Source organism: Anguilla anguilla, chromosome 10 (assembly GCF_013347855.1).
Source record: "Anguilla anguilla isolate fAngAng1 chromosome 10, fAngAng1.pri, whole genome shotgun sequence".
NCBI classification, from domain to species: domain Eukaryota; kingdom Metazoa; phylum Chordata; class Actinopteri; order Anguilliformes; family Anguillidae; genus Anguilla; species Anguilla anguilla.
In genome coordinates, this window is record NC_049210.1 from 27,985,404 (window position 1) to 28,010,296 (window position 24,893).

The 24,893-nt window shown below is 38.3% G+C and overlaps 1 protein-coding gene across 10 annotated transcripts in view; it reads left to right on the forward strand.

Moving 5' to 3' along the window:
• Positions 1-24,893, forward strand: part of LOC118206456 (brother of CDO) — a 374,202-nt gene that overhangs the window by 248,315 nt on the left and 100,994 nt on the right. For all 10 annotated transcript variants that reach the window (XM_035379207.1, XM_035379212.1, XM_035379206.1 and 7 more), the window contains one exon: positions 4,662-4,714. In XM_035379207.1, coding sequence (XP_035235098.1) covers positions 4,662-4,714 — 53 coding nt within the window. The remainder of the gene's footprint in view (positions 1-4,661; positions 4,715-24,893) is intronic.

The window sequence follows — 24,893 nt, forward strand, 5'->3', positions numbered from 1 at the left end:
CATATCAGATGATGATTCTCAGAATGCTGTCACGTGTGACGAGGCGCGCTCTGTGGCTAACAAAATGAACCGATTAGAGACAGCTTTCTTGTGTATATTGTGAATAAAGTATTACAAAGAATTCAGACAACGAGTACTATCCTCCAGAAGGTAGATGTGGATCTCGTTACGGCTGCGATCACTGTCAGATTTGTGGCAGGTTTACGCGACCAGTTTGGAGACCTGGAGACGCAGGCCAAGGAAATGGGAGGAACACAGTAATACAGGTCTGCGGTAACTCGGCAGGCGAAGAGAAAACGGAGAGCAGTGCACCTGACCACATTCTCATTTGAGCTGAGAAGTTTCGTGTGGAGGTATTTTTAGTCATAATTGACAAACTAACAAGTGCTTTGCAAGCAAGACATGAGTCCTACACAGAGACTTGCGACTATTTTGGCTTTTTAACCGATCTCAAGAGCCCATGACATAATGGACAATGTTGTCTATCTGCGACGACGTCTAAATTTGCACAAAAGTGATATTGCATTAGTACAGTGGATGCATAAGAATTCTAGGATGTCAATGATGATAGTAGAGTGTGTGTATGAGATTGCTAAATGTTAGGAAATACAAGTACATGCTTATATCATGTAGTCGCTAGCTAACTGGCTAGTTAGCCCACTGTAGCAGCTAGTTAACTGGCTAGTTAGCCCTACTGTAGCAAGCTAGAAGCTAGAAATGTCCATTTGTAATCAGTAATATGTGCTTACGTGTGAATGTCCAGTAAATGTGTGTTTAGCTATGGTGAGAATAATGTGTTGATCCGAATCTGAGAATTGCACACATTTGACAATTTGACAATTGACACATTTTACTCGGATGGTACTCGTGCTCGTAAAAAGTACATTATCCGTAGCGGATACTCGTTTCATCCGAGTATTCGGCTCAACCCTAGTAATACGTCATTCATTTTTGGACCCAATAAACTTATCCAGACATGTTCATGCTCTACAGATAGTATCCCCCACAACACTACAAGAGCATTTCACACAGACATTCCATACAGTTTAGTCTTCAATGTTTTTACCTTTATTCCAGGAACAGGAATAACTAAACACAAAGCACATGCAATATTATAAACAAATAAATAAAATAAATGAACATTAATAAATAAATATCAAACCTAATGGTAAACTGAAAAGATAAACATATTTTTTCTCTGAAGTAACCAATGTAAGCCCAGCAATATAGCGGAAACACTTGTTTGGTTTTAACAGCAATTAAGTAAACATTACTAACGAAAACAATTAAATGTCAACCAATCCTTTTTTCAGTGTTTCTTCTCATGTCCTATTTCCCTTTTTACGTTCTGAGTAATCAATAACATGCAAAAGCAGGCTACTGCATTTTTTAATTTTTTTTTTGCATTTTTAAAATTAGCAGCTTGCCACTACCACCCATTTAAAACAAACGGACTACTGTCCTTGGCATTACTAAAGAAAAGGGGACACTTACAACATCACTCATCTTAGCGACATGCTTCAAACATTGCCTGTTTGTAAGTTGTCTTGCTTGACAAAGAGGCTATTGTCATTAATTATCGTTAACCATAATTAGCTAGACTAGCTTGCTTGTGGGCTAGTAGCTTATAGGATAACTTAACCTAGTCTAAAGTTGGCAAATCCAATATAAACCGGTTTATTCTATTTTGAACATCGTAAGTGTTGTTGTTTCAACTGTGATTTTGTTTTATGACTGTGCAAAAGAGTACACAGTAGGAAATTCACAGTATTGTAGGTCTTTTATCTACAGATGTCAGTACAGCAGTGTGTATCCATAACAAGTGGGCAACTGTGTTGATCAAGACAAAATAGCAGCGCCTAGTACTGCAGCTGAGGGGTCGCGATTTACGCATGATGCTAAAACTGCGGACCTGTGCATATATTATAATGTATATAATTAATATAATATAATTATTAATAATATATAATATATTATAATTATATTTTGGTTGGTGGTATTTATAATTTGTATTTTATAAAATACAAATTCTAAATACCACCGAGCAAAAGGGCACTCGTCGAGCGAGAGGGCAAAAGGGCAGGGGCTCAAGCCCCCCTTGAGGTCTGTCTGTGCACGTGCCTGTCCAGAGGGAATGTTTTTGGATATATTTTTTATTGACTTTAACTCCCTGTGGACTTAATGAAGAATTTGACATTTGTCTTTTTTGTGAATGAGTTGTATTGACAGAAGTAGTATGTTTGGATATGTTTCTCCGAAAGAACAACTATTTATGATAAAATGGGGTTATTTTCATTTAGACCGACTTTGAAAAGGGGGTGTGTTAGGAGATATCTGTTCATCATTTGTTCAGTCGTCCAGTATTTGTTATATGTATAATCATCACAAAGTTTAGAATATAATGATGTATGGTTTTTGCACCTCCCTTTGACATTTTGGTAGGTGTAGTGCACCTCACCTCATGGGAGATGGAGGGTGCAATTTTTAAATTGACCCTTTCAAGAAGTCACCAGTGTTCCAATGTGGTTGTAACACTACTATTTTTTTGGAGCATCAGGCGATGACAGGGGTTATTTGGTGTACATTTGTTTTTTATACACTGAAACACTAAGTCTAATATTACCTAACAAAATGGCACAATCTTATTGGTAAAGACAATCTTGCTCATCTCTGCACTCGCAGAAAGCTGTGTTGAGAAACTGAAATGTGACCCATTGTGATGGACTGGACTGCAGTGGTTGAGGATGGTAAATTAAGTTTCAGATCATGAAATGCAGATGGATCATAAAATTTGAAATGTATTTTTTACAATTAAGAAAGAACACAATTGGACATTGTTGACAAACATTTTTAAGTGAAAGCTGGACAACGGCACACCACATGCTTGCCTAAAGATCACAGTCTCAGCCATTCCTAGTAACAGTGAACTTGTATCCGAATCCAAAAAATAAAAAGTCATAAAAAGTGCTTTGTTTACCTGTGTAATAGCCCGAGCAAGGAAAGATTCTCACACACACACACACCTTCTCTGCTGGCTTAGAGAATCAGAAAATTATATTTTTAGAATTTAATATATATTTTCATTAATGCTGTATGTATTCTACAAAGTTCGTTCCCATCAGTATATTAACGTCTTTCATTGCTACTCTCTCCCTCAGTTGCGCTGCTTCCAGTGCAGCTCATATAAATTAGAGCTTTTATCCAATCAGATTTTCCACCTGTGCTGTCTCCGGGTGAAAAATCTACCCTGAGGTCTTCAGAATTTCGAGTGAATCCCCTCTGCTGTTAAAGCAAATTGAGACAGAGCGCAACGCGTCATATTATGAAAACCACGCCCACCGGAGGGGAAAACAATCGGCGCCATAATATGCAACCAAGGGCTGAAACGCTAACAAAATGCCTGTAGCTCCAACTTATTTCGAATGACAGTAATGTACTGTAGCCTGTAGCTAGCTTGCTAGCTGACACGCCACTAGACTCCAATGTTAGGACAGGTTTTTTGGTTCGGCAGCTCATAAAAACTTAGTTCTGGTTCTTTATCCAGTTGGTAGTGCATCCCACCACACACCAGCTTTTAGGCATTTTTCTGTTGTTTGCTAGCAGATGAAAGTGACAAGGAGGCACCTTCACGTAATACAAAGTCAATGGAGAGCGATGAATTGTTTTCCCCTCCGGTGTGGGCGGAACTTAATTTCGCTCTGTCTCTATGGACGATGTTGTTGATTGTCATGTTCTTTAACCAATCATATTTCGAGTCTAGCTGGCCTTCCTAGCCGCCTACGTCAGCATTTTCGTGTGGTGTGATCGGAGGGCCAGTTAGAGGGTATGCACTGACGTCACTTTCCCACCGGAATACGAACCCCTCAGTCGGACTGAGTGGCAAAACATGCTGCTGCAACTTGGCTAGGGAAAACTGCGAAACCGGTAGTAAAACAAACGATTATCGAGACAAAATTAAAGGCAGTTGGACTCGACAGTGATCTTACAATTTACCGGCGACTGGTGAGCTGATAATTGGTGGGGTGCAAAACTTTCCTTTAAAATAATCATTGATCTCAACCTGTTTTCATTAATTTTCCTTTATTATCAAGCGTGCCAATGATCGGACTAATCAGATGTGTGTGTCACTTTCCAGTTGATTTGTCAGATCGTTTGCATGCTTGTTAATCACTGAAAATTAATTAAAACAGTTTGAGATCAATGATTAGTTTAAAGGAAAGTTTTGCACACCACTTGTTTCTTTGGTATGCGATGTTTATTTGTGATGCAGCATCCTGTCATACTGCGTAATAGTGGTACATCCTTGATGGTTTCAGTCACGTTGTATTCTTTTTTTTTTTCACGTTGTATTCATGTCTCTGCAATTAGTGTATTGTACGTCTCATAGGTGTTGAGCCTTGTGTTAAATCACTTTATTCCACTCGATAAAGGTTACTGTCACTGTGAATATGGGGTGGTTCCGTCGAATGACAATAGCCTATAGCCCTAGTGTCATGGTGAGGTTATTCGAAGGCGGTTTAATTGCGGGAGGATAGCACTGAAGACCTAGGTGTAAAATACACGGCCCGCCACTGAATCACATACACACACATTTATCAATCACATAGTCCTTTATATCAGATGTAATGATCAGGTGTAATTATCTCTCTTCTTATTTAAAGCTGAAGCTGATCCTGGAGGTTTTACAGCTGGGGACGGAGAGGAGGTGCCTGTGGTGAGTACAGCAGTTAAAGTTGATAGCTGGTGTTGCACAACCGTTTATTTGTCAAAATGGCTTTAAAAAAAAAAAAAAAATTATTTGTGAATTCAGCAAGCCCAAAGTCTCAGTCAGTGTTACTTCACATTTATTTCTTTCTCAGAAAAACCTAATCTCAGGCCGATAAAACAGCTTGTTTCTACATTTAAAAAAAATGTAAATGCTGCTAATGTGCGAGGTAAGTGCAAAGGTTCCTTTTGTTTTCAAGTGCTGAAGTTTAATATATTTTATTGTTTAATCCCCTATCATTTCTTACTATTTAGTGTTTGTTTATATTTGGCAGGTTTAACAATAGTAATACACTTTCCCAATTCACAAATTCATGCTTTTGTGAAAACTACTCGGTGTCCCATTGCTCTTTGAGCATTGTAGAGTTGCAGGCTGTTACAACTCCGCCATTAAACAATATTATTTCACATGCTTTGATCTAATTTATTTAATTGTGTGATGCTACAGTTATGCTCTTTATTCACTCGTACCCATTATTATTATGGCTCCTACCCATAATATCCCCTCAGAGAGAGCAATAATAATAATAATAATAATAATAATAACTGCAAGCACCAATTAACCCCTTAGCACACATGCCAAATCTGGCCAATCCTTGCCCATTTCGGGGGTACCCTATTTAAAGCTTTATAACTCCAGATGTGAACACCACAGAGACTTGAAAAATGGCTTAAATGAAGCAAGGCATTTGACCATTTACAATACTAACTTAGATTAAAATGAATAAAATGCTTTTTGTCCATTATGAAGCATATAAATGAGCCCCTAATGAAGGTTTAAGATGAAACATTGATAGATGATTTTAAAATTATGCAAAAACATTGGTACACAATGCGATGCAGTATCTAAATGTGTAATAATTAACTCTTGTATGTATTTCTGTACTCTACAGTATGTAATGTTTTCTTATATGGGGACAGGACGACAGAAAATCATTTTCAACCGTCCACCACGTTTTGGCAATGTTCCAACTCTCATGTCATAACTGTTGCATGCATCACAATAACTACTAAACTACTAAGAAACGCTTACATTACAGCGTGAAATATCCTCATTATAAAATACCACTAACATATTTAAAGACTTAATTTCAAAAATAACATATATAACCAATATATTATGAGCAGTAAGCAATGATGAAATCTTATGTGTTCAGTAGATAGAGACAGAGACAGTAAATCAATGATGCAGTTCTCTCTGCTTCTGTCTTACACCAGAAAACGATGTCACCTAGGTCTATCAGCAAACATATGACTTAGCTATGCTTAGAAGTCTACAATAGTAATAGCCTAATAAGTAAGTGAATGCTCTGATAAGAAGATTTCTGGCTACACTGAAATTTAAAACGCTATTCCAAAAGCAAAAATAGGCATGTTATACATCGTTAGAAAGCTTATACTGTCACCTACTGAATAAATAAATTGTCAATCAAGCCAGACTGTACTAAAAAGGGCGCAACACCGTAAACACCACATGCGCTATTATGCACAACTATTTGGAAGGTACCCAGGCATAACAAATGCACGTATATTTCACAAACAGATTGATGACCACTCAGTCTCAAAAGGGATGCCATTGTTGCACTTTTTAGTACAGTCTAGCTTTATTGACAATTCATTTATTCAGTAGGTGAGAGTATAAGCTTTCCAATGATGTATAACGTGTCTAATTTTGCTTTTGGAATAGCGTTTTATATGTCACCGTAACCGAAGGTTTTCTTATCATCGCATTCACTTACGCATTCACTCTGTGGTAGTAGTAAAAGACGCTGCACCTGATGAAACGTCGATTTTTTGTAATTTCTTGGAAAATACTATTACTTCTGGGCATAGCTAAGCCGTATGTTTGCTGATAGACCTATCTGACATCGTTTTCTGGAGTAAAATGGAAGTGGATAGAACTGTATCATTGATTTACTGTCTCTGTCTCTATCTACTGAACACAGATAAGATTTCATCATTGCTATGTAAGTATTACTGATCAAACTATTTCGGTTGTTTAAGTTATATTTGAAATTGAGTGTCTTTAAATAGGTTTGTGGTATTTTATAAAGAGGTTATTTCACACTGTAATGTGAAAGTTTGTTGGTAGTTTAGTAGTTTTTGTGATGCATGCAACAGTGATGACATAAGAGTTGTAACATTGCCAAAACATGGTGGACGGTTGAAAATTGTTTTCATGTCGTCCCATACCTATACAAAAAAACATATTGAGAGTACAGAGTATAGAAATACATACAATAATTAATTACTACACATTTAGGTACATTGCATTGTGTGACAATATTTTTGCATTATTTTTTAATCTGATATCAATGTTTCATCTTAAACCTTCATAAGGGGCTCATTTATATGCTTTATAATGGGCAAAAAGAATTTTACTTATTTTTGGAGAGATTTTGGATGTTTCTGGACCCCACTGGATTTTAGACCACTGTACTGATGGAAAGCTTGTAGCCTAATTCCCACTTGAAAATGATGCAACAGTGAGCTTCTTGAGTCAGAACAGTTGATTTGTAGTGAAGCCAGGGCTCTGTACAGGCCAGTCCAGTTCTTACTCTCCGTTCTCGACAAAACCGTTTCTATATCGACCTTGTTGTGTGCCCGTGAGCATTGTCATGCTGAAACAGAAAAGGGCCATCCCCAAAATGTTGGGGAAGCACAGAATCATCTGGAATTTGATTGTCCTAGATACGTTCGGTCATATAGCATGTACTTCATTTCTGTTCTTATCCTGACATCTTGTGGCCATTTGGTGTAACTGCCCTGCTTAGGAAACATTTTTGCCCAACGTATTAGTATTTGTAGTTCAAAACAACCTCAGTTTCTGATGCAAGCACACAGATTTCAAGTCAATGTTTTAACAGATTTATTGCATTTCTGGAAACACAATATTGCAATACAGTAGTGTCAAGAAATAAATTGCATTTAATCTCAAAGATCACATATTTTTAATATGCTGTAGCACTAACCCTCCTGACCCCTAGTGGTATGGGCTGTCATAAAACAAAGATCCACAATTTATGAAAAAATGGCTACAAACACTCCACAAATTTGAACTCAGCACCTGCAACACACTAATTTCTGGTCAATAATGGCTCTCAGTCCTTTATCAGCACTCAGGGTAATAAATGGCGGTAAAACAAAAAAGGCTTCCCCCACCGCCAATTGGTTATTACACCCTAAACCACATCATAAACTTATTTTATACTTTCTACAGTTGCATTACATTACATTTACATTACATTTATTTAGCAGATTTGCTTTTATCCAAAGCGACGTACAAAAAGTGCATTTCATGGTCATAGACAACTGCTAAACACAGGTTCAGTAAGGTACAATACTTATTTTGTACAGCTATTTCTATCCAAGAACACAGTTTAGTTCACACAGTGAACACTATTCAGACCTAACCTCTGCAAAACCAACTAGGCAGAAGAATAAGCTACAGTATTAGGACAAATACAAATTACCAAAAAGTGCTGGGATGGGGCAACATGTAACAAGTGTCATGAAAAAGGAGGGGGGGGGGGGGGGGGAGAGATTTAGAGTGAAATATACAGCATGGTGGTGGTTAGTCTAGGTATAGTCTGAAGAGATGAGTCTTCAGGCCACGGCGGAAGATGGGTAGTGAGGGGGATGTTCGGAGAGGGACGGGTAGTTCGTTCCACCACTGGGGAGCTAGGGTGGAGAAGCTCTGTGATCTCTTTGGGTGGGTGGGAGGGGTTACAAGGCGCCCTGCTGCCGCAGAGCGGAGTGGTCGAGCAGGCACATAGAATCGAGTCATGTCCTGCAAGTAGATGGGGGCTGTCCTGTTGGCAGCAGTGTAGGCAAGGGTCAGGGCTTTGAACCGTTTATGCTATCTTGTTTATTTTAAGATTTTAAAAAATCATATACCCTTTCAACTTTCACCTCAGATCACCAAATAAATCATTGAAAATTTCAAATGTCCATATGTAATATTCTTACATTGGATTCACTTTTGTTACACCGAGTACTTGCATCTTTATGTTTTTTGTCCATGTCTATGTTTTGTAATCCAAAATGCCTCTGCTTGTATTCACGCTAACTGAATAGCAACTGGTTTATTTTTAAGTCAATTAAGTTATATGACAAATTAAACAATATTGAACTAAAGGAGCTAGTTCTCAAAACTACTTAGTATTGTGCAATAGAATATATTTATAATTATGATGGGTCTGAGAAAAAGGTTTCAGTGTTTCAGTCTGTGACAAAAGTAACAGAAGAGCATGAAAAGGCAAATCGGAATTAGAGGCTTTATATTATGATTCGTAAAACGGAGACTCACTTCAAAAGGGTGCTGTGGACTGGTGGGCATACGAGTTTACTGAAAAGGCAAATTTAGGGCCTTATTGCAGGGCTTTTCTTGGCCCTAACGAGACAAATGGCATTTTTCCAAATTTACTAAGGTTCTGCTGGTAAAACAAGATAAATGTGGCATCCCTAAAATTTGCGTTTGGGTTAATGCATATGTATTTTGTAGAGCACTGTGACAATAGATCACAAAAATATGGGAGGAGAGAATAGAAATTAATGCATATGACCTGCTACAGCTGATTTATCATGGCTGGTGGCCCTTGCAGCAGTGCTAAGTGTATCTGTTTTTTAATGTCTGTGAAAAACGAGTGTTAACTTCTTTCACAAGATCTATTCTTATGGAGAACAGTTGCCGTAAATGTTTTCGGATTTTGCTCATTTATTCTAAAAATATTAAACCTAGCACTATGAAATTTTACTTAAAGCAGCTTTGACATGTCAGTAGTCGTGAGTTTTTTCAATGACATTCATAACTTATTCAAGTCAGATACAATTAAAATCAAGGTACACACAGTTTGATGTTATATTCTTACCACATTCATATGGTATGATTGTATCAGAGGCTAATTGTTACAGAAAATGAAAATGCCCTATAATGTGCATCCGCAGGTTTTTTGGGCACATACTGTTAATTAAGGAAACACATTTCCATTGGTAATGTGAGACCAGCCACATCCTCAGATTATGAAGCATGGAGCTTTATTCATGAAAAAAGACATAAATATTGACGCACAAGCAACTTTGTAACTTACCGTGAAGTGAGTTGTGGTAATGTCCAAATAGATGAGGAAAGCTGCTTTTGTTTGTTTTTAACACCCAGGTAAGCTTTTACAAAGCAAATAGCCAACCCTTTGGGACCATTCTGGTGTGTGCTTATTATACAGCACACCAGACATCACTACTATATTAAATGCTTCACAATTTTATGACACAAAGATAAATGTTAACACACAAAACTTGCTAGGTTACATTTATTGATAATTGGTATTCAGAAATGAATAATCAAAAAATGTAAATGTAAACTGGTGTTTTACATTCCTCTGTACACAACTGATTAAAGCTTTATGCAGCAGTAAGGTCAGGCATATCTCCCAAGGGAAACTTCTGAGTATAGATGAGATGAAGCGGGTCTCAATTCAAATGACCCGCTCCGCCCCTGCTTCCTCCCACTGACTAAACACAAGTGTATACTCCTGGTTTATTGGTACGTGCATCACATCCTCCTAAGTGAACTTTGCAAGTGAAGTGTATGAGGGTGGAACCAAAACTGGATTGGGATGCATCATGCAGCCCTAGAATGCTTGGAACCCTGTCAACTACATTATGAGCGATGTCCATTAATTGTGGACTATCATCAGCAAATGGCTTCTCTTTGAACATTCAGTTGCAGAAGCAACAGGCAAGTGTCGTGAGCTGTTACTTCACACAGGTTTCTTGCCAATAAATGTAAGTGCAAATTCTGGTTTTTAAATCTGTTTACCATACAGTAAGCCACATACTGTAGCAGATTTTGTCATTTTGAAAATTGTAATGTGTTATTAAATTATGTCCTAATTTAAAGACCTATAATGGCATATGCACACTGTCCCAACAAATGCCAACCAAACGCCATCTAACACCAACTGCGCCAGCCATCTGTGCATCATGAAGTTCATGCTGATAGTGAGTGAATGTGCACAGCTGAAAAGTCAGCTAGTTCTCCTTACAACTTGCCATTGTGCTATAAAATGTATATATAATTATGGAGGATCAGAGAAAAACATTTAAGCTGTGACAGAAGTATTTCAAGAGCTTGAAAAAAAGCGGAACTCAATTAGAGGGTTCATTTTCATGTCTATAAAGTGGACGTTTGCTCAAAGAAAGGGGTTCTAGACAAAGTTATGGCCCCACTGAAGGGCATTTATGTTCACTGAAAAAGCGAGTTTAGCGTTTTCCTTATTTCTTCTTATTCCACATCAACATTCTGTTCACCACTCATCCAACAGCTTTTGAGCAAGACCTACCAAGTTTGGCTAGTTGTTCACCTACTTGCTTTTGCGTTTTGTGCAAATATTTTTTAGATCTTTACAAATTCACAAACGTACAAATGGATCATTTCTTATTGATTAACACATTCAGAATGTGAACAACACACTTGCAAATTCTAGCTACAATCAGTCACTGCCACTGCCACAGGTACAGACCGTTTCTCTCTCTTTTGCAAAGCTTCTGAATTCTCTGGCAATATGTGGGTGACGTTCGCAGCAGTAACATTAGCTGTCATGGTCCTGTTTTCCTGTCTGTGTTTCCCTTGTTGGGCCGCCAGATGGCGGCACTTCTGTTTTGTGTCCTGCTCCCCCCCTGTTAATTGTATGATTGTTTCAATTGTCTCGTTATCCCATCATTGTTCCCACCTGTGTCTTATCCCCTCCTTCTGGTTTGATTGTTTTTTGAGTTCACCTGTGTCTTGTTACCCCTGTCTATTTAAGTTCTCTGTTCCCTTGACTCGGGTGCTGGTTCCTTGTGTTTGTTCCCGATATCTGTTGGTTTCAACCGTATGTACCTGCCTGTGTTTGTTCTGACTTGTGTTTTGTTTTCAGACCGATTATACCTGCCTGTGTTTTGTTTGACCTGCCCTTGTGCTCTGTTTGACCTGCCCTTGTCCTCTACCTGCCTGTGTTCTGCCCTGCCCATGTTTGTGAGTTCCTCTTGTTTTCTGTTTTATTTAGATAGTTTTTGAGTTTGTGTTTTTGCCCTTCGTGGCCTTCTCTGTTCCCTACTTGTTTGCCTGTCGTGTTAGTAAAGTCTTTGTTAATTTTCCCTTTTGAGTTTGTGTTTTTTTTTCCCTCTGCGTTTGGGTCCCCCCTACCCGTACCGTGACATTAGCAACAGCAAAGTCCGTTCAACCCAACCTAATATTCGTTTTCAGTTCATTCCTGCCAGCTAACACACGTATTTCAGCATTGAACATAAAAAAACATATTGGAATTGATTCTCAATGTGATTTTGAGTGAAGAAAATGTTTTTGTGGTTTCTATGTGTTCATAACATTATCCAGAATGTGCAATTTGGAGAGGTTTTGGGACATCTTGGAAAAACCTTTGTAAAATTTCACTACTTTTTGTACTTTTTATCTACACAATTCTTTTTGCAGGGGTGGGAAAGAGTTTGGGGGTGAATTTTGTATAATACTTTTGACACTAGCTGATCTGAATTTTGTGAAATAAACAGTAGAGTTGCATTTTTATTTGTATTTTGTGTATACCATGAGTAATTCTTCACACATTTCTTAAGTTTTGATACATAGTCTTGATGGCGCGTGTCCTTCAAATAATTCTATAAGCTCTCTGCTGCGTGATGCCACAAAGTTGTAAGACTAAGAGTACACCCAGGCGAAAATTGCATTTATGAATGCTTCAGGAGAACGGGTTAATTCATTTTCAGAGATAAAATTCATGATAAATTATTACTGATGCAAACCTTGAGATATCCAGCACAGAGAAATTGGTAAATGGCCACACAGGTTTCAGGTACAAATTTTCTGGTTGTTGTGCATCCAATTCTGAAACAACACCATATTAATTGATTACTTGAGACTTCAATCTATCTTAAATGCATTGTGTGAATATAACACCTGAAGCATATTGAGAACCCTCACCTGTAGCCAAGAATCTTAATGTCAACATGAGGAGTTCTCCAGGGGAAATGTAGTCTCTGAAGTTAGTTAGTCATAGCAATTAGACGAGCAACCATGGCCAGTAACTGATTGAACGGTTCAAGAGAGAAATAAGAAAGAAGGTTTTGCAAACCTTAGCTCATTACATAAATTTGGGTATTCTCCCTGTCTCTCATGTTGCTGTATCCAAGACTCCAAAGTCTTCTCCTTGCCCCTCTGAATCGTTGTCCCTCCTGCACCCGCCTAACAACTCTTAACAACTCTTAACCTGCCTAACAAGGTCATGCAAACCATGAATACTCGAAGCACATTAAAAAGGTCTTTCACATCCTCCATGTCAGAAAAGGGAAAAAGGTAACTAAAAGCAAATAAGAAAATTTAGGCTAACAGGTTACCACAGTCTACAACAGTCCTGTTGGGTATTGTTTCGGAAGTATGCAGTTGGTGTTCTGAACATTCTAAAAACAACTATCAACTACCAACTTTGGAATGTTTGGGTTTGTTGGGCAGTGTCTGGGCAGTGTACAAGCTCCTTAAGGCTGGATTCACACCAGATCAGCTTGCCGCAGGGTTGTGCAGCAAAAATGGCAGTCTTCCCATTCATTTGAATGGGGGTAGTGCGTTTAGGCTGTGGCAGTGGTTCACCCCATGGGGTGCCGAAAAAAAACGCAGCAGCCTGCGGCAAGAAAGTTGAATCAGAATCAACTTTTTCCGGAACGCAACCCGACGTCACGCTGCAGTGGCCAATCACGTAAGTTGTTTAAGTTACCATGTAGCAGTCCGCTGTTTACCGAGCAACTGTCAGATGAATTACTGACACGATTCATTTCTTAAGATTTAATTTTATAATCGTCATCGTGATTTGACAGTACCGGGTAATGGGACGAGTACCAAAACAATAATTACTTGCTAAATATCACTTCCGAACGTCGGACTTAAGCTGTATAAAAGATTTGCTATATAGCAGTTCTTGCATGTTAGTTTATTGTACCTAGCACTATGGAGTTCATGGACCAAACGATGATACTCTCCCAGTTGTGTCCTCGCTTGGTTTATTTCGTGTACCCAGCTTCGACGTCTGCGTCTGGCTGTTAGTCTACGCAGCAAAATAACAATAGCAAGAAGCTCCCTTCAGTTTGCGTTTTTTTTCCGAGTTAGCGGACAGGAAATGGGGGGGGGGTTAAAGTTCACAATACGACGTTACACAAATGGGCCATGTAGTGACACGCCCACACCGCCACACAACCCTGCGGCAAGGTGCCGCATTGCCTGATTTGGTGTGAATGCAGAAGGACATGTCAGTATTGATGTCTTAGACAATCATTTCTGACATCTGAGTATCCTCCAAGATAGCTGATGCTGTTTTTGGTGTTGTCACCCTTTTTAGTAGATTCTGCCTTCTTTGCCAATTATTTTATCCAGTAGGTGGCAGTATAAGCTTTCTATGCCTCTTAATTGTCTTAATCGTTGTTGGGCAGTGTCTGGGCAGTGTACAAGCTCCTTAATACATGTCAATAGTGGTGAAAACGCTGCTCACTGAATAACAAATATTTTCAAAATTGTGTCATGTCATTCTACTATCAATATCTGTGACTAAATAAGGAATAAATATACGCCCTTTTTAGTAGATTCTGCCTTGTTTGCCAATTATTTTATCCAGTAGGTGGCAGTATAAGCTTTCTATGCATAACGTCTAATTTTACTTTCAGAAAAGCATTAGGCATTCATTCTGTGATGCCTTCTGAGCATGGTTAAGTGCTGATAGACATAGCTGATATTGTTTTCTCGAATAAGCAACAGCAATGATTCTCTGGAGGAAGAGAATGCCAAATTTCTTCCTCGATATGTAAGTATTACTACTTAAAATATTTCAGTTATATACGTAATTTTTTAAATCGAGCATCTAAATAGGTTTGTGTTATTTTATAATTGGGATATTTCACACTGTAGCATAAGCGTTCGTTGGTAGCACAGTCATGTTTATGTTTCATGCACCAGATTTGACATGAAGCTGGAACATCGGCAAAACTTTTTCGTGGACGGTGGAATATTGTTTTAATGTTGTCCCATCCCCATGTAACAAAATATTACAAAGAGTAAAGTACAGAAAAACATATGAGTTAATGATTACACATTTAGATACATGTACCACATTGTGTCACAATGTGTTTGCATTATTGTTTTATCTGATATCAGTGTTTCATTTTAAACAAAAATGTATATACTTGATGATAGACAAAAATCATTCTATTCATTTTTGGATTGATTTAGGCTATGTTTCTGGACCCTTAGATATTTTAGACCCCTGTACTGATGGACGGATCATAATACCCACTTGAAAATGATGCAAAAGTGAGTTTTTTCATTCAAAACAGTTGATTTGTAGTGAAATCCATGATTATGTTGAGACATATGGCAATGCACAATTTTGAAATTTTGGATAGATTCGGAGACACTGGGTACACTGCTTACTTTTTGCTTCTGGTCGCACATGCGACCAAACATCTGTCAAGTGCGACTAAACATTTTCATTGGTCGCACCGGTGCACCTGACATTAGGCAGGTCTGTCTCTGTGTGTTATGACGGAGTATTAGGGCCACATTGAGGGAAAAAAAATCTGAGATTTCGAGAATAAGGTTGTAATATTACGAGAATAAAGTTGTAATTTTACAAGAAAAAAGTCATAATATTACGAGAATGAAGTCGTAATTTTAGGCTACGTGTTATTTTAGACGGGAAATATCAGAAGAGCAGCCTGTCGCCTGCGTTAAAATGAGGAAGGTGGAGCATCTTGTGAAGTTATACTTTAGTATAGGTTTCACAAATAACGAAATAATCTTTTGGCACATCAGCACCACACTATCATAAGTATCAGGACATTGAAAAGTGCAAGAAACTATGTCTATTCCGAAGAAAGAACCACACAGACTTGGAGGAAATTGCAGGCTCAGGCTGCCATTAGACTGTCCTCTCGTCCGTTTTGTTGGTTGCTGGTTATATATTTTCCTAAAAATTATGTTTTTTTCTCGAAATTTTACGATTTTCTTGTAATATTCTAATTTTTTTTCTCGTAAAATTACGACTTTATTCTCGTAATATTACGACTTTTTTCTTGAAATATTGTGACTTTATTCTCATTAAATTGCGACTTTATTCTCGTAATATTACGACTTTTTTTTCAATTACGACTATATTCTCGTAATATTACAATTTTATTCTCGTAATATTACGATTTTATTCTCGTAATATTATGACTTTATTTTCGTAATATTACGACCTTATTTATTTTTCCTACCCGCATTCTACGAAGACCCGCCCCTACACTGCCTCTGATTGGCTCTGACCCTGATATTCTTCTTCGCTGAATGTGGGTGGGGAAAAAAAGAAGGCATGTATGTGTGAAACCGCGCCCTGTACTCCTCCGGGAGCAGCGCACACTTTTGTTTGAGTTATTTGAGTTTGTCAAGCACTTTAAACAGCAGCACTTTTTAAGTTTATTTTTTAAACAATTGAGGTTATTGCGATTTCTTGTTTATGCTGTGATTTAAATGAAGAAAAAACATTTATCTGCACCTTTATTCCTGATTACAATCATTTACATAATGTGTTAAGAAATTATCAATGTGTATGGGAACTGACATAAAAGGTAACACTTAAAATGTATTATTGCGGTGAAAAATTTTGGGTGCACCTAAATTATGTGCTGGTGCACCAGTGCAACCAATGTAAAACGTTAGTCTGGAGCCCTGTGTTAGCAAGTTGAGGATTAATTGAAATGTTTAATTTTCCGAACCCAGCAGTCTTAACCGTCAACACGCTCATTTGACTCAATACCGAACACGAGCGTCAACTGTTAAAACACCTCACTTATCCAACATGTAAAAGTTTTTTTTTTTCATTTAGTTAATTCATATCTTTGATAATAATATCAATTAAATTGCCAAATTCATGGATAGGCAGAGCAAACTGTTGGATCAGCCTTTATGAAAATGTACAATTCACAAGCACATGAAAATTAAGAAATGTATTAAGTTACAACAGATATTCACGTCTAATCTATAGACAAGGTTCAACTACCTTAAAACAATTAACAAAGGTTACAGACATGGGCAGTCACACAAGAAATCAACTAGTGTAAGAAGATACCAAACCATAGCTTTTGTCCCAGATAAAGACCAAAATAAAAAAAAATTGAGACCAAAATTAAAAAACCAGAAGACAGTAGAATATTCCAAAAGAATAAGAGGTTAAATGTACAATGCCAGATCTGGATGAAGAACTCAGATTCCCACATCCTACTGTTACAAACTCCTTCTTAGGTTGCCCAAAACTGACTTAACTAAAAGAAAGCCACATAATTTATCTAGTGAAAAAGAGGAGGGGTGAGGGGCCTAGACATACACACACACACATTCACACCGCTAACCCGCCTACAGTTCCTGCTCTGTCTTGTCTCTATGCTATGCTGGCTGAGCGCTTTGAAGCCAAATTGTTAATTTCATGTCTGATGCTTCAATAAAACGAAGGTAACCTTTGTTTCACTCTCTGTTCAATTTTACTCTCTCGGGACTCACCACCCTCTCCCGAGTTGCTCGCCCTGAACTCACTCCCTGTGGCATGCCTCTTCAACTGAGCAAGGCAAGCTCGGATATAGGCCTACCCTTGGCTATCAGCAGAATATGAGTGATTAGTGGTGTCATGGTTCAGTATTTGTGTTACGATTATTCCTTTTTTGGGCCGCCAGATGGCGGCACTTCTCAGGTTTGTATTTCAGTTCGTTTCCCTCATTGCTTTCCCACTGTGTTTAATTGTATTACTGTGTTCATTTATTCAATCATTGTTTTTGTCTGTGTCTAGTTATCCCTTCTCTCTCTGGATTAATTGTGCATTGTGTCGTCCTGTGTCTTGTTAGCCCCTGTCTATTTAAGTTCTTGGTTTGCCTGACTCGGGTGCTGGTTCCTACTGTGTTCAGCCCTCATGGTGTGTTCCTGGTGTTCTGTGTTTTTTCAAGTATTTGGAGTTTCCTGCTTGTTTTCTTGTTTTTGTTTGTTCTAGTGTTTTGAGTTCCTCATGGTGTTTTCTGTTGTTAAGAATTTGTGTTTTTGGGATTTGCCCCTCGTGGCCTTTTGTTTGTTATCGGTTTACTATTGAGAGTAACGTCTTTATTTAAAACTTACCCTTTTGAGCCTCCTGAGTTGTTAACTCTGCACCTGGGGCCTAACCCCCCAAACCCCTGACAAGTGGTGGTTGAAGAAGTACCATGGAAAGCCACACGCCAAAAGCTAAGAATCCTGCAGTTCCAGTAAGCCCCACAAGGCAAGTGCCCTGCGACAAGGATCAAGCTGTGTGTCTTGGAACTGAACTTACAAATGGCTTACCCTTTTCCACAAGTAACTCCTATGGATTTCGCGCTAGAAATCAGGAAGCATTCCAACAATGGAACCAATCCAAAGGACTCAAGTAAGGCTGCAACTCTGGACATATAGATTAACTTAGCAACTGTAATGCTTCTGACAAAATATGCATTACTGTGTTATTTTAACTTTACTTGTTTCATCTTCTTTTTTTTACGGTTGACTCCAAGCCATCCACTGCCCTAAAATATTCTAATAAACATAAGGCACAGAACAGATCCTACATGTGATCTATTTTAAATACTAACAGGTCATAACACGGCATGCTGATCTTGACGCACGTTGATAACCATACAGTTATCTGTTTGGCAAGCTTCATGTCAGGGTGCGTGCGTGGGGGGTTAGGACCCAAATGCAGAGGGGGAAAAACTCAAAACTCCAAAATGGAATTGAAATAAAGACTTTACTTGACACATCCAGAACAAAAGAAGGGAACAAAAGGCCTCGCAGGGCAACTCTTAAAAAACACAAAGTAATCTTCAAAACTCAGGGAACATCAAAGAAAATCCAAAATTCCACAAATGCATGGAAAACAGAACACACAGGGAGCTACTTAAACATGAACTTAAACATGACCAGAAACATGACCACACAACCAAGGATCCAGCACCTGAGTCAAGGAAGAAGGAACTTAAATAGAACAGACACTGACGAGACACAGGAGGGCACCATGAACAATCAGGCCACAGAGAGGGAAGGGAAAACGAGACAATCAGGAACCAATAATTGAACAATTGAAGACAATCATACAATTACACAGGGTACAAGCAGGACACAAAACAGAAGTGCCGCCATCTGGCGGCCCAACAAGGGAAACACAGACAGGAACACAGAACCATGACACTTCATGCACTATTGTTTAGCCACTAGCTTCAGATATCCTTCTTTGTTCTCCCCGAACATGTGTCCGCAGTTTGCACTCACCAAGCTGCGCAACTCCACATGCAGGAGAACACACAACACTCCTCACATACTTGCGTGCATGTGTACCCAACGCTAACCCCCACATACGCACACGCACACACTCACACATAGTTTGTTGTACATTATAGTAGGGAATTGTGCTTTTCCCCTTTCAGTACTTTGTGTTCAGTAAGCTTTATTTTATTTCCATTGTTTGTATTGATATTAATCTTATGTTATGTCAGCCACTGTGAATCAAAAGAACTCCCTAGAATACCTTCACCTCTCAGCTGAATCGGTTATATTAATTTGGTATTAGTTTGGTTTGGTTAAGATGAACTATTAATATGTAATTTTAATAATGATTTAATTATTAATTTAAATGGCCAATTTGTAGTTTGCATATTTCCTTTATGTGACTGATTATTACATTCAGGTGCCACATATGAGGATATAGATGTATATCTTCTACATTTTGGTGCCCCATATGAGAAGTAGAGGTATGTCCCCTACAAAAGAAAAAATATTAAAGGTTTGGAGTGGCCTAGTCCTGACTTGAACCCAGTAGGGATGCTGTGGCAGGACCTGAAATGAGCAGTTCAGGCTCTGAAACCTACAAATTTGTCCGAATTAAAGTGGTACTGCAAAGAGAGCGGGCTAAAATTCCTCCACAGCGATGTGAATGACTGGTATCAAATTATAGGAAGCATTTGGTTTTAGTTATTAGGGGTCCTACGAAGTAGGAACCCTATTGTTTTTGTTAGTATTATTATTAGGGGTCTTACGAAGTAGGAACCCTATTGTTTTTCTTAGTATTATTATTATTAGGGGTCCTACGAAGTAGGAACCCTATTATTATTATTATTATTATTATTATTATTCTTTTCCTGGAAATGGTCAAATAACTCAAAAAGTCCTTGACCAAAAATGATATAAATTAAAGCCGCAAGCGGCGTTGGGAGGGGTCCAAGCATTGGCAGCATCGCGCCCCCTATGGAACGATTTTAAAATGGCTCTGTCCTCATGATCATATGCCTTCACCCAACATATCTACTGAATATCATGATGATCGTATGAAATATTGATGACTTATGGCCAATTTTGTGCTAAGAGACGCTGTTGGATGACTTAGTTACGTCGCCACGGATGTGCCCTGGCCGCTTCCCGTAAAGGCCTTTACTATGTCGTAACACTTAGATGGTCCGGCGTGTATGCACAGCTGCAGTGTTTCTGCGCCGCAACTAAAAAAGGCGTCACACTAGTGTTGTCACGATACCAAAATTTGATACCGATACCAGGTGTAGTATCACGATAATTGATACTGAAACGATACTGATTCGCTACTCGGTACCTAACGACACTGAAATTACCTTAATAGATCAGAAACATAATGTCCACAAGGGATGACCTCATTTTCGAATTCACGGTTTATTAAAAACCCGGTTTATTAACAACCTTTAAGTTGAAGCCTGTTCAACATATCAATAAGCATAGGACTATAGTGTTACAGCACTAAACCATAGAAAACTATATTAAATATATTTCAAAAATTAAACAATTGTAAAGTAAATTATCTGTAAACAGGTCTTTCACTTTAAAATATATCTAAAAACAGCACATTTCAATAACAATACAGCATCTTCCTATAATAAAATATTTACAAATTAGAACAGCTATTGCTACTGAAGTGAACTGAGTCTAAGCTTGCGCTGTATCGACCACGAAAAAATGCACAAGCGCAGGTCACCTCACTTGCCAACCTTAGTTGCTACTGCCATCTAGCGAAGATTCTGACAAATCATAACTTTTCATCCTCTCAATCGGTAATGCGGGAGACACATGTCCCTGGCTTTTACATTTGACGCAAAACTACCGAACGTCGGAAAATTCTAATACCGAACCGTTTCTTTTTTTTTTATTTTTTAAGTACCGAAAAAGTGCTGAAGTGTCGGTGTACTGTGCAACAGTATGTCAGACACATATACCAATCCATTGCTCAACTTAACAGAGAATGCACATTTCAGAGCGCCTCAGAGACAGATAGGATAATAATACATATTTCATATAGCCTAATAAATACGACATAAAAAAAAACGAAACGAAAAATCAACTGGACATTCCTGCTAGCATGCGTGCTGCGCGAAGAATACCTTATTATTTATTTAGACATTGGCAGACTACAGCATTTGCGACTTTTGTTTATATTCAATAGTAATTGCAGCGAGAAACTGCAGCTGTAGACACAAGAAAGTTTGTTATATTATGGTAACAACGGAATGAGGCGGACTATATATATAGGCTATATTTACCGTCATTGTTTTATTATACCAGCGTGTTTTCGCGCGTTTGCAGAGAAACGTATATAACGAAAAGAACGTATATAACCGAAATATTTTGAGCAGTAATACTTACATAGCAACATGACATTTTATCTGTGTTTAGTAGCCTAGTATAGAGACAGAAAATCAATTACAAAGTCCTATCCGCTTCTGTTTTGCGTCAGAAAACGGTGTCAGATAGGTCTATCAGCAAAGAAATGGCTTAGCTAAGCCCTTAAGTCCTCAGTAATAATAGTACTCTACAAGAAATTATGAAAATCGTTGACAACGTTTAGTTAGGTGAATCGTCTTTTATGCTACGCCACAATGCGCAAGTGAATGCGATAAGAAAATATTCCGTTGCGCTGAACTATAAAACGCTATTCCAAATGCAAAATCATACATGTTATACATCGTTAGAAAGCTTATACTCTCACCTACTGAATAAATGAACTGTCAATGAAGCCAAATCGTACGAAAAACGGCGACAACGCCTTAAGCAACAGGAATCACAAACGGATTGTCCACGACAATATATGACCACTCAGTCCCAAAGGGACATCTCTACGCGTGAAACCGGTGGTAAGATTGTATAATTATTCAAAGTTTAGTCCCAGATATTGAATGTAGAATGACATGGCATAATTAAAAAAAAAAACTTTGTCTCGTTTATTTCGTTATTCAGTGAGCAGCGTTTTCACTGCTGTATTGGCATATTTCAGGGCTAACGCCGGGTTAATCTTGTTGCTACGGAATATTACAGTAGCCTACATTACAGGCATTTGGCAGACGCTCTTATCCAGAGCGACTTACAACAAAATATATAACCATAATCAGGAACAAGCGTGTCGAAAACCCTAGAGGGCAGTAGCCTACCGTTCCAAGTGCAGGGAACAACCGCATAGTCCAACTTGGACCCTGTAGGTTAAACTAATTAACACTAACACAAACAAGTCCTACAGCAACAACGCAGTCTATGGGAAAGTACAAGCAACAGTTAAGACGAGTGCATTAACTAAGTCACCTACGAAACAGCTAACTAGTTACAACCCTAACCTTACAGTTAATTTAGAGATTAAATTGAGAATACGATTTCTCTCAGCATAATGACGGATTTAAAGAGTAAACGAACTCACCCGTTATTGTCTTCAAATGGATCCATGTCAAAGAAAAGTAATGATTCATCCTCTCAAAGCTTTACCGTAGCGTATTATTTATTTAGACACTGACAGAGTACAGCATAAATTGCGTATTTTGTGAATATTCAATGTTAGAAATTGCAGCGAGGAACTGCAGCTGCAGACACAAGCAAGTTTGTTATATTATAGTAGCAACGGAACGAACCAAAATATTTTGAGCAGTAATACTTACATAGTGTTCAGTATAGAGACAGAGACAGTAAAGCAATGATAGTCCTATCTGCTTCTGTTTTGCTCCAGAAAACGATGTCAGATATGTCTATCAGCAAACAAAAGTCTTCAATAATATAGTATTTTCCAAGAAATTATGAAAAATCGTTGACAACGTTGTTAGGTGCAGCCCAAGAGTGAATGCGTAAGTGAATGCGATGATAAGAATTTTTTCGGTTACGATGACCGATAAAACATGATTCCAAAAGCAAAATCAGACATGTTATACATAGTTAGAAAGCTTATACTCTCACCTACTGAATACATGTATTGTCAATCAAGCCAGACTGTACAAAAAAGGGCGACAACGCCGTAAACAACAGGTTTGGTATTACGCACAGCTATTTTTGAAGGTACCCAGGCATCACAGATGCGTGTATATTTCACAAACGGATTGTCCAAGACAATATATGACCACTCGGTCTCAAAAGGGACATCTCTACACGTAAAACCAACGGTAAGGTTGTATATTTATTCAATATTTAGTCCCAGATATTGACTGTAGAATGACATGGTATCATTTTTAAACACTTTTTCTCGTTTATTTCGTTATTCAGTGAGCAGCATTTTCACTGCTGTATGCTGTATGTAGGCATATCTTAGGGCTATTTTCGGGTTAATCTTGTTGCTATGACGGAATACGATTTTTTAGTGGTGAAAGAATATTTTTTATGAATGCCAAGATAGACAATATTGTCCATTATGTCAAGGGTGGGGGGTGTTTTCTAGATGAGACTGCAGGGAGGGGGTGCATGTTAAATGAACGACCAGAGCGACAATGGTGGGGCTGCGAAACTCCGTTTTCGGCATAGTTGTCGTGTATCCTACTAATGAAACTAAAACAATGCGTTTCTGTTTTTAACTCGTACTTTGGTTGCAGTAGCACCGAATGTCTGAGTTTAGTAATCTCGGCACGCCGGCCTGCCGACCACTAGGGGATTTGCGCTAAGAGGTTAAGTTACCAGCTCTCTTGCATTGGTTTAGTGATTAGCCAGCTAGCTAGCCAGCATTTCTGTATAGCCATTTCCGTGGATAAAATCGCATTTATAATTGTTATTTTCTGTTAAAAAGATTTCAGGGTAATAGCCAACTACTCGCAAGTTAGATGATACGTGTAGCCGTTTGCTAATACCATTGCACCGTTGCAGGCTGGAAAATAACCCGTTAAACCACAGAAATTGGCGAGTTGTCTTAGAATCTTTATCGCCGCAGAATGCAGCAAGGCTGGCAGCGTCGGCATAGCAACGGACGCCGCAACGGAAATTCAAGCAAGTCTCAACGGGTACAACAGCTGTTTTAGAATGTCATTGTATCATTTTTGCAGCCAGGATCAAAATCGGCGTGACAGTACCAAATGAGACATTTGTTTAGTGTTACAGAGTTTAATTATTTTATTTTTTTTCACGGGGTAATGGCCCCGGACCCCCCTACAAAAATTGGATGCTGTTATTGTATTCCTATTGTTGCCCCCCCCCCCCCTTCTGAAAATTAAACTACGCCCTTGTTTACATACCCTATTTAGGAAAAGCAACATTTTTGTTGTAATCCAAATGCACACCCAAAGATGACATCCTTGTAACACCTCTGTTATATAGACATTAAGATTTTCAATCAGTGATTTTAAATAAATGTCGCAGATTGCGTTCAACTTAAAATAAAAAAGAACATGATCTTTGTGCTTTTTGTAGCCATGCTGTAGTTTGGGGCTTTGTGTTTCCTCCAGAAGGTGATAGTAATACAATTTTCAGGGAAGAGAAAACCCTGGGACACCCCAGGTTTGTACAGCGATAAAGACCTACAACGTGACATTTAATTGTTTCCTTTGATGTTTGTGGAGGCAAAGCGGGGAAAGAAGACAGAGAAAACAGATACTGTGGTCACACAAAGGACGTTTGCCAGATCAGATTTTTTTTCTTCTGTTTCTCAAAGGCGATCATTTAAAAATTAGATGTCCACCAGGTATAATAATAATCTTGTGTGCCAATATTATGATTTGGTAGGATAATATAGGTAGTCTATAATATATTTCATAGGTACAATTAGCCTATACTGTACCTGTAATGATACAGTTAATGTTTCTTCTTTTAAAAA